General features: G+C 38.1%; 1 protein-coding gene across 1 annotated transcript; it reads left to right on the top strand.

Moving 5' to 3' along the window:
- The first annotated feature begins 1,937 nt into the window (after window positions 1-1,937).
- On the top strand, window positions 1,938-8,407 carry LOC141394950 (hepatocyte growth factor-regulated tyrosine kinase substrate-like). Its single transcript, XM_073970130.1, has 7 exons — window positions 1,938-2,137; window positions 2,429-2,513; window positions 2,580-2,844; window positions 4,406-4,642; window positions 4,715-4,840; window positions 4,927-5,043; window positions 6,517-8,407. Exons 1-7 carry the CDS (start codon window positions 2,107-2,109, stop codon window positions 8,125-8,127), a joined length of 2,472 nt encoding a protein of 823 aa, XP_073826231.1. The 5' UTR covers window positions 1,938-2,106; the 3' UTR covers window positions 8,128-8,407.
- The last annotated feature ends 6,259 nt before the right edge of the window (window positions 8,408-14,666 follow it).

Below are 14,666 nucleotides of genomic sequence, written 5' to 3'. Positions count from 1 at the left end.
TGTCAAATATTTTGTTATTGTGAATAAATTGTATGAAAACGTAAACAAACATTTTGACATATTGAAGAATTTTCGGCCAAAATAGAGTTGTTGTTGTGCTACTTACGTGACCTGTTAAATAGATCTTGGTACCAATTTAGTATATGTATGTTCAAATGTGGGCCCTTTCGATCCACTTCTTAGGGTACCACCCACACATTATGGTTTATCTGAGGTTAGTTGTCTGTTCGAAGAGCCTGTGGAATTTTTTTCGAAGGTATTCCCAGTGACCCTGTTTACAGCGATATTGTTTTTCGTGGGCAAGTCCATGCTCCTGATATGGTGACCAACTGAAATAACTGCTGGACGCGATATCTATCGAGAGGAATGACTCCCAAAATAAGACACACTTTCAAAATGGACTATGTCGGACCATTCCTTTATGTACCTCCCCCGCAAACTTTGTAGCTTTTACCTTAATTCGTAATTTGTCGAGAAGTTCATACGCCCAAAATTCAGAAATCCCCCTAATTACATAAGTTTTTTAGAAAAAAGCGATATAATTCGCTCAGGCTGATGATATATCTCTGTTAGTAAGGCCGACAGATACTTGTTTAATTGTTTTTCAGGACGTTTAATTTCATCTGCGGGTGGAGACCGTTGTCGTGGCGCTCTTTTGACGTACATTTTTTTAAGACTTTCTATCATCGATGATTAAATTCCTAATTTCCTGTAGTATTCTTAATTCATTTGAAAACAATTAATTATCTGTGATTTTATTTTTGTCAAAAGCCTATTGATTTTGGAAAGGTATGGCAGGCCATCTCTGATAGTGATAGGTTGGATAGCATATTATGGCATACAGTTGTCTGGTATCTTTTTCATTAAACACTCATTAGTCACGGTCCACACTAGCGTGAATTTCATTAAAAAATTTCATGAAATTAGGTGTTCTTAAATCGAATTCCCCACTACAGCAATTTTATGATTTTACTCTACTATGGACGTCGATCTAGAGACGCATAATTTCATATCAAAATTTCAGTGAAATTACTATAGTGTGGCCCGGGACTTAATCTAACGAAAGTTGCACAAATAATATTAAAGTATGTTACAAATACACTGCATCCGAAAGATAACATTTCCTCAATTTGTTTGTATATTATAAAGAGTGAAATTTTGAACATCGTTATGGTCGTCATTCCAAAGGATATCCTTCAGGATATGGGCTTCCTGTTCGTGCTCGGATCTCCGTAGAACAACATTTCTGTTTGACGATTTTTCTTTTACGTTGGCATCATTTTGAAGGAAGTATAATTCGATACGTATTAGAATTGCACTATTTGAACTGAGAGGCAGTAATATGTTATTAGTTTTATACATATATTCATGGTACAATAATTCTTAGGTAGGCCTCAGCTAGCAGCTGATTACAATTTTTTTTTATGGCTTAATCTGTCAAAACCGTGTTGACATGCAGAGTTGATATTTATTATTGATCAAAAAATTCAACTCTGTTTTGTTTTCATTTCAACATTTCGTTCTTCTTCTTCTTTGTTTACTCATCCGTTATCATTCATCAAAACAATTTTGACGTTTTAAGCCATAGCGACAGGGATGTATTTTTTTGGCGATTCTCATACCTGGCCTACCTATGAATTATTGTACCATGCATATATTTTTCAAATTAGTTCAATTAAATTAAAAATCTTTTACTTTCTTCTTTCAAATGAATGTTCATTTAAATGTAAATAAACAAGAAACAGCTGATTTAAATGACTCTGTCTGCTAAAATTGCCTGGACACCTACGTCACAAAAACAGTTCTAGATATTTTGACAATTAATACATGAACTCAACTGTCCTGTTATGTGTAAACGCAGGGTTAATGTATATCTGGACTTACAACAAAACAATTCAAGGTATTGCCATGTCACTTATTACTTTACCAAAATTATCATTGCTGAAATAATCTGTGTCATTTTCGATTTATAGATGCCTAACAGTTGACAAGGAAAAAGAAAAGCAGGAAAATTTTTGCAGCGATAAAATAGCAACAAAAAATAGAAAATACAGTGAAAAACAACACCCATTTTTGTAATTGCAAACAGTTACAACGAAATAAATAATGTTTCGTACAAATTTTGATAAAAATTTAGGTAAGTTTTGGAAAATCAAGTGCATTTTGAGCGGTGCAAAAAATTTTTGCAAAACAAGACATGATAGAAAAACAAAAGCAACCAAAGTGACTCATCAATTAAAGTAAAGTGATATGAAGAAAAATTATCACTAGATGATCGGGAAGAGGGAGATGTAAACAGTGTAACTTTTGTATAATTTCCTAAAACAACAATGACAACAAAAAATTATACAAAATGCGTTTTATTAAAGCTTTTGTGCCGATATACTAACTAATGAATTCATTTGTTTTTCCACCCCTCTATTTTAAGATGGAGCCACAAGTCATTTATTGTTGGAGCCTGAATGGCCATCGATTATGATGTGTTGTGATGCCGTCAATCAAAAAGACACAACGTAAGTTTAATTTGAATTCTAGTTATAACTCGTAATAAAAATATTTTTCTTTTTGGTAATTTCTAGACCGAAAAATGCCTTTGCAGCCATCAAAAAGAAAATGAATTCCACAAATCCCCATACTGCCTACTATGCTTGTTTGGTCTTGGAATCAGTGGTTAAAAATTGTGGCACACCAATGCACGATGAAGTCTTTACCAAAGAAAATTGTACAATGTTAAGCCAATTTTTGGAACAGACCAATCATGATAATGTTCGTGCGAAAATGTTGGAGTTAATACAATGTTGGGCATATGCCTTTCGTAATTCTGAAAGATATCAGGCCATTAAGGTGAGTTAAAAAATTAGGTGGATAGAAATATGTATATAGAATAAAAGAAGTCTTTTCGCAAACCTTTTTGTTGTGATTACAAAAATATGAAGTTCTTTGGGGGAACTCCATACTTCCCGAGATAAGTGCCTTAGAAGTTCCGTGTATAAAGACCGGCTAATTGGAAAAAATTACAATTTAAAAGAAAATTCTGTTCCCGTATACGAGATTTGCACCTGTCCAGAAAGTATCAAATTTCTGGCCAAAGGCCAAAAATGCCGAAATTATAGCCAGGGGAATGTTCGGAACTTCAAAGGCCCATATATCGGGAGGTATGGATTTCCCCAAAGGCAAAGTGGCACATCTACCTATTCAATATGCATTGACTTTCCCCAAGAGAACTAAATATTTGTTTTAATCAGGACAAAAAGACATACCTGTCATAAAAAATTCAGATTTTTCCGTTAGCTGGGAGGGTATTCAAATTGTTCTTTTTTCATCGGCAAAAATATAAGGTAGAAAAGAATTTCAGTTTCATTGGACGACTTTACTCTGACTAATCTGAAGAGTTGGGCAAGATATTTTAACCCACAAGATATTCTTCCTGTAGAAAAGGTAATTACACAGTCTGAATGGTATTACAAATATTATCCGAAACGCTGAATCATGGAAAGACGTTGAATATATATGGAAATTCCAAAAACACAGACAAATAAGCCTAAGGCTTCGTAGTCGAACTATAATAGTGGGATCCGAGTTCGGAGTCTGCGTCTCAAGGTTGAGATGGTAGGCACACCGTGTTAATTTGTGTGGCTTTTTAGCCAAATGCACCTTCCGCATCCGACATCGACTTGCGATAATCGGCTTAGTCTCCGTAGCCTTGGTTGGGTATGAACGGAGTTTAGTATATCATCAAACTGTTTATTGGGAGTCTCAGGCTGAGTCTGATTTTCAGACAAATTCAACAGAGTAGGTTGCTTCAACTACGTCCTAAAGGGTGAAATCCATCCTGAGGTCAACGTTCGGCGTGCTTTACCGGCCCGAGCTCTTTCTATTCACTTTTTCTGCTTTTTGTTTCTGCTGGTTTTTTGTGCCAATGACATTTTTGGACAAAAAAGCTCATGTTTTTGCCTCGATTTTCTTTTGTGGTTTTTGAAAGTCTTCAAAAACGTACCCCACCCCCTACAAAAGAATACACAAAAGTATGGCTGGTAAACGTTATCGTAGCGTTTGAACTTTTCAATGGCAGTGTGCATCAAATAATGAATAATTAAATTAAAAATACATTACACGCAGTGTATACCTACTTTTTGCCGAACACACAAAGGCGGTTGAAGTGAGACAATAACATAAGGGAATCTTTATAGGAAAAGTGATATTTTTAATATATTAAAGGACTTGTAAAAGCTTTTTTTATTGGACTCAACAATCTTACAGAATCAATTTAAGCTTAAACAAACTCCTTTTACGGAATGAGTTCCGATGAAGAATTAATTGTGGAAGATATTCAGAATGAGGTGGCTTCCGTACAAAATTATTATATTAAACGTCTAATATACATTTGCCTTTAATTTCTTTACAGGACACAATGACCATATTAAAGGCCAAAGGTCATCAATTTCCAGAACTGAAGGAAGCCGATGCCATGTTTGCCATGGACACGGCACCCAATTGGACAGATGGTAAAAAATGTCATCGTTGTCGTGATGATTTTACCTTTACCAATCGTAAACATCATTGTCGCAATTGTGGTCAAGTGTTTTGTGGTCAGTGTACAAGTAAATCATGTCCTTTGCCTAAATTTGGCATAGAAAAAGATGTAAGTTCAATTATTTGAGATAAATATAAAATCATGTAATTGTAATCTCATGCCTTGTTTTCTTTTTAACAGGTACGTGTTTGCGACGGCTGTTATGCCCAATTACAAAGACCCACATCGGCTAAGGCAACTGGACGCGCTGGGGAAACCGATTTACCAGCTGAATATTTAAATAGTTCATTAGCCCAACAAGTTCAGGTGAGTAATCATTATTTTCCTCCATAATATTTTTCTCTTATCTTTTTTGCTTTTGTTTATTTATTTTTTTGTTATGCTTCATACAGACACCACCACGTAAAACAGAACAAGAATTAAAAGAAGAAGAAGAATTGCAATTAGCATTGGCACTGAGTCAATCGGAGGCCGAAAGTAAAAAACAACAACAGCAGCAGCAACAGCAGGTAATTGTTAATATTTGATTTATTAACACTTTTTTTGCATTGTTGGCCTTATCTTATCAAAACGAGACAGAGAATGGGAGTAGTAGGATTTAAGAAAAACAACAACAACAAACAATTTCAAAAATGAAAACAAAGATAAATGATTACATTTATTCTTGTGACTTTATTGGACAAACGTTAACCGCCGGAAGAATTCATAAAAATCGATTAATTGTTGTACGATAGACGTCACACTTTATAGTCTGGGAACGGAATATCTACAAAGTAGTGGCTCAAGGTAAAAGGCTATTCTGTAAAACAGGGAGACAAATATTTATATTTCAGATCAAATCCTAGGGGTAAAAGTTTCTGTTTGTAAGAAAAACTTATAAATGAAACTCTGCAACTTATTTTTTAATTACTTTTTATTTTTACTTTTTGCTAATTACATTTTTTGACCACTGAGAACCACATAACAAAGTTATAGCCAATGGCGTCATATATGTCATTTCTGAAAGGCCGAACTATGAGTGATATTACCACTTTTTCCACGCGAGGAATGTGCAAATATCCGCCACTAAATTTACGGCCACTCTCTCTGGATTTAAGGATAGAGCGAGAGATCCAACGATATAAAAGAGAACCCCTAGATCAGCAAGTTTATCAAGTAGTTTTGGATAGCATTTAAACAAATGCAGACGCAAAATGCCATAAAAAACTATGATGTGAATGCGGTCCTTGGAGTACAACCCTCATTTATCGCAGCTGACAAACTAGAAAGGTTTGGCTCAACAACGTTTATGATGGTGCAGCCGTTTAAATTCCTACAGAACAAGGATTTATGGCACCGTGCAAACATTTGCCCAGCATGCAATACAGGCCCTGCTCAACTAACTCCAGAAGCAATGCTATTACAATCATTTGCCATGTTTCGAAACCTTTGTGTCTTGGGTCATCCTATACCTTTAAAAATATTCACGTTTTTCTCCTCTTTAGGACCTTCTGAAACTCTTAAAAAATACGTTTTAGATTGATTTTAGTTTTTTGGGTCCATCTGGGAACCTTTAAAAAATCAACGTCTATGCCGTCTGAAACCCTTTAATGAAAATCATGTGTGTTTTCTGGACTTATTGGCTTTGTGTCAAACTGAAATCTTCAAAAAATCCAAAAATCTTTCGGCCCACCTAACAGATTTAAATATCCACGTTTAATTTCCAGTCTTTGGTTCTATTCAATAAAGCCTTTAGAAAATCAACGCTTTTGTCGTCTATTGGTCCACCAAAATGCCTTTAAAACCCAAACACCATTGTTGCCTATGAAAATCGTTGTTCGTAGAAAAATTTGGGCCCATTTCCACCCTTTTAAATGTGCATTTTCCTACTCCCCCTCTCTCTTTCGCACGCACACACATACTTTATTGAGGTGGAAAATAACCAAAGTGTGCTGATGTTAATAAAAAAATCTCTAATACCATTACTCTTCTTTTATTTTCAGACAATTGCAGCTTATCGTTTGCAACAACGTTCACCTAGTCCCGAAGCACCACCAGCACCCAAAGAACCTCAACCAGAAGAAACCAATCCAGATTTGGCCAAATATTTAAATCGCAGCTACTGGGAACAGCGTAAAGTTAACGATTCCCCACTGGCAAGTCCATCGGCACCAAGTCCTATGCCAGCTACACCCCAACCCCAAATGATGGTGGGCCAACAACAACAGCAACCATTGACTGCCAACGATTTTCGTCCAAAATCAACAGATGAACAAAAAATTGATGATTTTGCCGCCAATATGCGTGCTCAAGTGGAGATATTTGTTAATCGCATGAAATCGAATTCAAGTCGGGGGAGGAGCATTGCCAACGATAGTTCGGTACAGACCTTGTTCATGACTTTAACCAATTTACATTCGCAACAGTTGTCGTTTATCAAAGAGCTGGACGATAAACGAATGTGGTATGAACAATTGCAGGATAAGTTGGCACAAATTAAAGATTCAAGGGCAGCTTTGGATGATTTGAGAAATGAACATGCAGAAAATTTGCGACGCATGGCTGAGGAACAGGAACGTCAACGACAAATACAAATGGCCCAAAAATTGGAAATAATGCGCAAAAAGAAACAGGAATATTTACAATATCAACGGCAATTGGCCTTGCATCGCATACAGGAGCAAGAGAGGGAAATGCAATTGCGCCAAGAACAACAAATGGCTCAATATCGTATGAATCAGACAGCATTCCCTTTTATGCCAGCCATGGCTGGCATGCCACCACAGGGATCTCCATCTCAGCAACCGCAAATGGCTGGAATTCCTGCACCAGGTGTCTATAATCCATATTCCCCTAGTGCTACGACGACAGCTGGTGGAGCTCTTGGAGGTATGCCTCCATATCATAATCATACTACACAGGCTACAGCTTTATCCGGCATGCAATATCCTGGTATGCCCCCTCAGGGTTTGCCTCAGGCAGGAAATATGATGATGCCACCGCATATGCAAAATCACATGGCTGCTGGAGGCATGATGCCGCAACAACAGCAGCAGCAAACTCAACCACAACCTGGACCACCAATGGGAGTAGAACCGCAATCACAGCAGCAACAACCACAACAACAGCCTCCCATAACCACACATAACCATCATCCTCAGGTCAATAATCAAATACCAGTGACAAATAACCAACCCATGCCACAAGGACCTCAGATACCCATGGGAGCTGCTGCACCACCACCGCAACAACAGCCACAATTAGCCCATGTTATGTTGCAACAACAACAGCATCTTATGCATGCCCAATCACCCATACCAAATATAGGCAATTTACCATCAACCCAGACAAACGCAATGACGACCATTTCTTCACCACAAATCCAACAGCAACAGGCTCCAGGTTTACCACCACCCCAGACACAAGTCCCACCACCACAACAACAACCACAGCCACAAATGCCGCCGCCAATGCAACATAACCCACAACAGATGGCCTCACAGATTCAAGCTATACAATCAGCCCCAGCACCACCACAACATGAACCCGAACCACCAGCAGCACCTCCAGTTCATGAAGAACCGGCCACTGCCGAATTGATTAGTTTCGATTAAGTAGCATAAGAGGGAATGATGAGAGGATATAAGGAAAAAAGTTAAATCACATTCAAACATAGAGACAACTTTGTTTCGGTCATAGGCTTTGCATTCCCTTTTATGTCTATTGTATTATTACAACTACAACTACACTATTATAATTATTATTATTATTCTAATTACTACATTATTACACATTATTATTTTAAATTATAACAATGAATATCAAAGGAACTATGTAGGTTCAAAAACTATTTGTTTTATTAAATAAAAAAAAAATACATTTCTAAAATAAAAATATTTTATTTTATTTTTGCCTAATTAAGGCGATTTTGATTTAATTAATTTTCTTTCTAGTTGTACCTAAGAGGTACATTGAAAAATTAGGAGTCTACCGAAGTCCACACATGATCCAACCATTATGCTAAGTTTCACGGGTGATTAAGTCCGCTCATCAGCCATATAAAGATTTTGTTTTTGTGGCAGAAGAAAGCTAAGCTTGGTAACTAGTATATATATTCAATTCATGCTGATAAATGCAAATGGGAAATTATGTTAGTTAATTGAAAATCCAAACTTTTCCTATAGTCCAACTTGGTAATCTCATTCAATTCAATGTTCACAAATACTAAGCTAATTGTTATTCCTACGTCATTTGTATTTTCTCTTCTACATATATCAGAGAATTTTTGATAATCAATTATTGTCTACTAAAGTTTATAGTGGCTCAGAACACTACGACGCCGGCAACCTTGACACTCGGTTCGAATCCCAGCCTGGCTCATGCTGAAATTATTTTATTTTTGCCTTATTAAGGCGAAGGTCATTATTAGTGATTTAATTTAATTAATTCTCTTACGAGTTGAGACTCCTAATTTTTCAATGTGCTTCTTAGGTCATAACCGATCAACTCGAAAGAGAATTAATTAAATAAAAATATTTTAATTTTTTGTTGTAAGGAGGGCCAAAGAGAGCTTAAAGAATACAAGTGCAATGCAGTGGAACATTATTCAGATCAGTAAGAATGCTGCTGTGAGAATTGCAATCGAATGTGCTTCCATGTCTCCAGTGAACCGTTGAAATTACGAGACGAAGATTTTTCCCATTTCCATCAAGCCAAATAGGACTAGGATTCACACAGATTCAGCCGTCCTCGGAGCACATCCCCCATCTATCGCACTTAACATCCCCCATCTATCGGTGCTTCTTACAAACCAGAGTAGTATTGGCTGAACTAAATTCTGGAAATGGATTACTCTCTCACATCCCCAACCAGTAGTACTAAGGCCTGGGGTCTAATTACGTGATTAGATTCGATCGAGTATTTGCTCGTGAAAAAGATTTCGACACGATAAAAAAGCGGCATGACGAGATTCGATCGAAATCGTTGATCGAATGTTTCGAGAGTAACCGGTAATCGAACTATGAAAACCTATGTGTACTATAGGGAATATTATGAAGGTAGATGTAAAAAAAGGTGTTTTTTGAAAGCAAGAACCAAAGAAAAAACAAAATTATGAATGAAAAATGTAAATATTTGTGGAATTTGTTGAACAATACATTCAATAATAATTTCGGAATAAAGTTGTGCTATGAAAATCAGAAAATTATTAATTCTTGCAAAATCTTTTTGACATTGTTGTAACGGATTGCTGATACATCTACCTTAATAATCGTCTCTCAAAATAAATGAGAGAGAGAGAGAGTTTGGTGGATGTTTTGCACTAGCCTCTCTGAGAGAATATTTCCTTTGGTAAACAACGGGGGATGAAATGTTTAAAATGTACTTCCCTTATACAATAAAGGCTATTAATATTAAATATTTTTTTTCTTTTTTCCAGAAATGCTTATTTTTCAACTTATTTTTTAACGACTGCAAAAGTAATTTTTGGTTAATGATTGCATGCATTTTAATTCTAAATTTATCACAATTTCTCAAAACGACTGCAAAGGACTTTTCCCAATTTCTCTTGTTATATTGTCTAAAAAATGCTGCCAACAACAACAATTAAAACTTCAAGGAAAAAGTAACAACTGGAAAACGCTATATACGGATGCCTCAAAAAACAACAGTGCCACCGCATATGCAGTGGTAAATAATGCTGGTGATATATTAGCCTCCAAAGTTTTGTCACAATATTGTTCAATTTTCACCGGCGAAGTGGCGGGAATTTTGGAAGCCATATCCATCGCCACACATACCAATGGCAGAACCGTCATTTTAACTGATAGTTTGTCTGCAGTCAAATCCATCGCAAACATATCAAATACAAAATGGGCTGGAATAAATAAAATAAGGGATCTTCTTATATCTAACAAAAACAAAATCAAAATAGTTTGGATTCCTGGTCATGTAGACTAACCAGGGAACATTTTAGCAGACAATGCCGCAAAACATGCATGCAACGCGCCAATGATAACAGATACAATTATTGAAAGCCTCGATCTTAAATCACACATCTCTAGTAGTATGCAGCAGCTACTCTCACACAACAGAAACAACTTCAAACATTATCATTACAGCGCTATAAATCCACATTACCAGGCTCCAGCATACCCAACAAACGTTGAAAAAAAGAAAATCAAAACATTCTCTAGATTACGGATGGGTCATAGTATCTTAACTCATCAATACCTAATTAATAAAAACACTGACAACAAATGTCCCAAATGTGGTGCTATCGTCGACGTCAAACATATTCTCCAGTCATGCAGATTATTATCTCACCAACAACAATCATTTTTTCAAAATAATGGATTTAACTTGTTAAAAACTGTCAATATAAGCAATATTGATCTCATCTTCAATTTTATTAAAAGAAATAATTTTATCATATATGTAAGTAAAATAATAATCCTTCACTCTAATCATTTATATAAATGTATAAGCTGATGGCCTTTTTAGCTAATGCTTTTACCGCACTTGTAATTATCCTTATATTCACTATAAGTATAATTGTTAATAAATAAATAAATAAATGCTGCCAATTATTTACTAACATCGTTTTTCTTCTATAAAACGACAACAAACAACAATTTTTACATTTTAAACAAAAAGACAATAAGGAAATCTTTCATTTTATTTGTTTACGATAGGTAATTTGGCCTCGAGAAATTACTCGCAAATTTATGCTCAATTACTCGATAATTTTACTCGATAACGAATGTTGTCATCCCAACTTTGAGTACTCAGGTCGAAAAAACTCGATATCGAATCACATAATTAGGCCCCTGATAGATAATTTATTGCTCTAAATTTGTGGATAAATCCCAGGAGAATCTTAAAGGCAGGAGTTTCGCATCGTGAGGCGCTTTGAAAGGAAGTACCCTCTTGTCTGGAAGCGTACGCCAACTATCGAACGAATTCAACAACCTATCTCGGAGGTACTCGCCAATCCAAAAACTGCGTCGACTACACCGGATCCAGTAAAGTTCGGAAAACCGCTGGTCTCAAGCTATCAGAATCCCAGACACAGACGAAGCAGACGCACAATCCCACGGCGGCTGGGTCTTTGATACCGGATTAACCCGGAACCCCACTACATCAGCGTTCAGGCCGGCCGCTGCCACCTCAGTGTACACAAGTTTGTATTTGTATCGTTTTTTCTATGTTGGCAGCAGCATATCAAGGAATGCCTGCTCCGGATTCTTTTGCTCCTTGGACCAATATAAACGTGCTCAGTTTGTCCGCATCCAATACGCTCTGGACTCGTCTATGTGAGGGAATACGACAGGGAGTATGTTGCTGCATTCAGTTCTCAGAAATATGCACAGGAGTATAGTTCTGGCTGGCTCCCCTACCATAATTAGCGTAGAGTGTCACATTTCGCCAGATATAACCATAGTGTCACCTAGTCTGACAGATGACGTTGCCCATAATTACCCAGCAGGACGCCCGATTTCGTCAACTCGGAACGCCGCACATTCGTCAATAATGGGAAGCTAATTGACCGAGTTTTAGAGAGTTCATTAATCACCTCTTCACAGATCTGTTGAACCTATTTGGTGTTCATCACAGCTACAGCCGATCACCACATACCTGCTGGTCGAATACCCAAACTTTTGATTCCGTCAACCACTCCACGCTGTTGTAGGAAATTGAGCAGACAACCCTCCGGCCAAGCTTGAAACGTTGGAAAATCAATTATATGTGTGGACGCCAGTCGTACGTGGAATTCAGGAACAAGAAATCCAAGCCCCGTTGAGTGAAACAGGGAGTTTCCCAAGGTAGGGAGATATTTCCGGAACAGTTTAACCTCTACCTCCCTGTATTCCGCACCCTCCACACGGTATCGTTACGCATGCGGATGATTGTACGATAGATATTGGCATCAGCTACGTTCCCTGATGTCATTTGTGAAAGGCTAAACTCCTATTTGACCAATCTTATCACCGTTTTCCCGGATATACAAATATCCGCCACTAAATCTACGGCCATTCTGTTCACCACATGGACGATGGTAGCAGAATTCCGACCACAAACTACGCAAAATTCTGGGGATCACATTCGACAGCATGTTCACTTCGTCCACGCAGGTCACAGCTACCTGCGACAAGTTGAAATGTAGGAACAAGGTCCTCAAGTCCCTTGCCGGCAGCACTTGAGGTGGAGATCAAGAAACTTTTTTGACAACATATAATGTAATAGATCGGTCTGTGGTAAGCTATGAGGAGCAACGTTTGGTCTGCGAAGGTAATTACAACGCAATGGAAATATATTCAAACTTGTCAGAATGCCGCCCTGAGAACAGCAACACGGTACCTCATAATGTCTTCAGTGGACCATCTACATGAGGTGGCAATTTTTCTTCCAGTAAAGCAACACAATGACATGCTTTCCTTGCAGTACTTTCTCGGGTGTTACTGTGAGAGCCATTCCAATCACCATATGTTGGATAGGCCCGACACATCAAGAAGGATCTTCACGTTCTAGAGAGGGAGGTCCAACGATACAGGAGAGAACCACTAGATCAACAAGGATGCAGTCGCATATGCCATAAGCAACTATCGTTTGAATGCGGTCCTCGGAGTACATTCCACATCTATCGCACATGAGGAGCCTCAGCTGCCACTACAAACAAGAGTAGTTTTGGCTCAACTACGCTCGGGATAGTGCAGCCGTCTAAATTCCTATAGGGCAAAGATCGATGATAACATGCAAAATATCTGCCCAGCATGCGTCACAGGCCCGCATGACGCACTGCACCTTTTCAACTGCCCTGCAAAATCCACTCAACTAACTCCAGTGGATCTGTGGTTGCACCCCATCGAAGCATCCACATTCCTGGAATTGGAGATTGACCCAGAACCAGATTGAGCAGAAAGCAGAACATACAAACATATAAAATGCAGTTACAACAACCATAGCTGTGCCCTGTGTCGCTTTTGGAGAGCGATAAACGTCTGGTGTTATGGAATTTCAATTCTCATCAGGAACTGTGGAAGTTTTTGTCCTAAGTAATAGTCAGAAGGGTACAGCGCTGGCCAGCAAATCTCCAAACTTTGTACGGTGAACAAAGACGCTCCTACGAAGATTGTGGCACCCGGTTTTATAAGTGGCGTGTACTGGCAACCCGTTATTTTGCTTGGGTCAGACCGTCTTTCGATCATCTTCTTCGTTAAGAGACCACCCGACCTTATATCCTCTGACCGCCGTATTTTTTTAACCATGGAAAAACTGAAAAGCTATTTAGAAAGCTGACTATTCCCTCAGATCTTCGGATAGATGAGAGCATTTTTCGGAACATCATCACTGTAGCCGCTCGCTACATACCTGCTGGTCGAATACACGAAATCAGAACAAATTTCCCAGCAGAGGCGACGGGACTAGCAAATGAGCGTGATGAGCTTCGTCGTAGAAACTCTGAAGACCCATAAGTTAGAGAACTTATAGTCAATAGGATAGTAGGCCAGCATTGGTACAGGATTAAGTCAATTGTGGACAATTAAATCCGAATCCGGAAAAGAAGACTAATATAACGGACCTTATGGCCCCGGCACATACGGTCCGTTGCGAGTCGCGTCACGCGTTGAAAGCAACAACCACATGAAAAATGTGTAAGTGATGCCAAGTTTGTTCTTGAAGTTTTCATGTGGTTGTTGTACCGCAACGCTCAACGCATCGTATGTGCCGAGCGCTTTATTTTCAACGGCGTGACAGTGACAGATTCGAAGAGGTGCTTGTGTTATTTTAACCGGCAATTTAAAAGAGTACCGCGAGAGTGATTGAGAAAAGAGGAGTGTGCTATGCCGTATAAGAGCTCTTTGAGCGGAAAAGGTACCATCACAATTTACGATGAGCGATGTTGCAGACGTCATTCCAAACGCGAATCATTCAAAGCGCTGGGCCCAAAATGGAATCACAATGGTAATACCTAAGTATTTGACAAGTGTCCTCAATCTATTGTTAGCCATCCATATTGTACCAGAAGCTTAGAATGTTAGAAGTGTGGTCCCGTTATTTAATCCAAGGAAGAATGTCGCCGACTTCGCTCTTGTCGCCAGTAGCAAAAATGCTAGAGGCACTACTCCTCCCCAGGATATGAAACAGGTTTTTA

This window comes from Musca autumnalis, unplaced genomic scaffold, assembly GCF_047663935.1.
Source record: "Musca autumnalis isolate F117 unplaced genomic scaffold, ASM4766393v1 scaffold_2, whole genome shotgun sequence".
Lineage (NCBI taxonomy): Eukaryota > Metazoa > Arthropoda > Insecta > Diptera > Muscidae > Musca > Musca autumnalis.
Note: the sequence above shows the minus strand (reverse complement) of the source record. Positions and strands in the feature narration are given on the sequence as shown.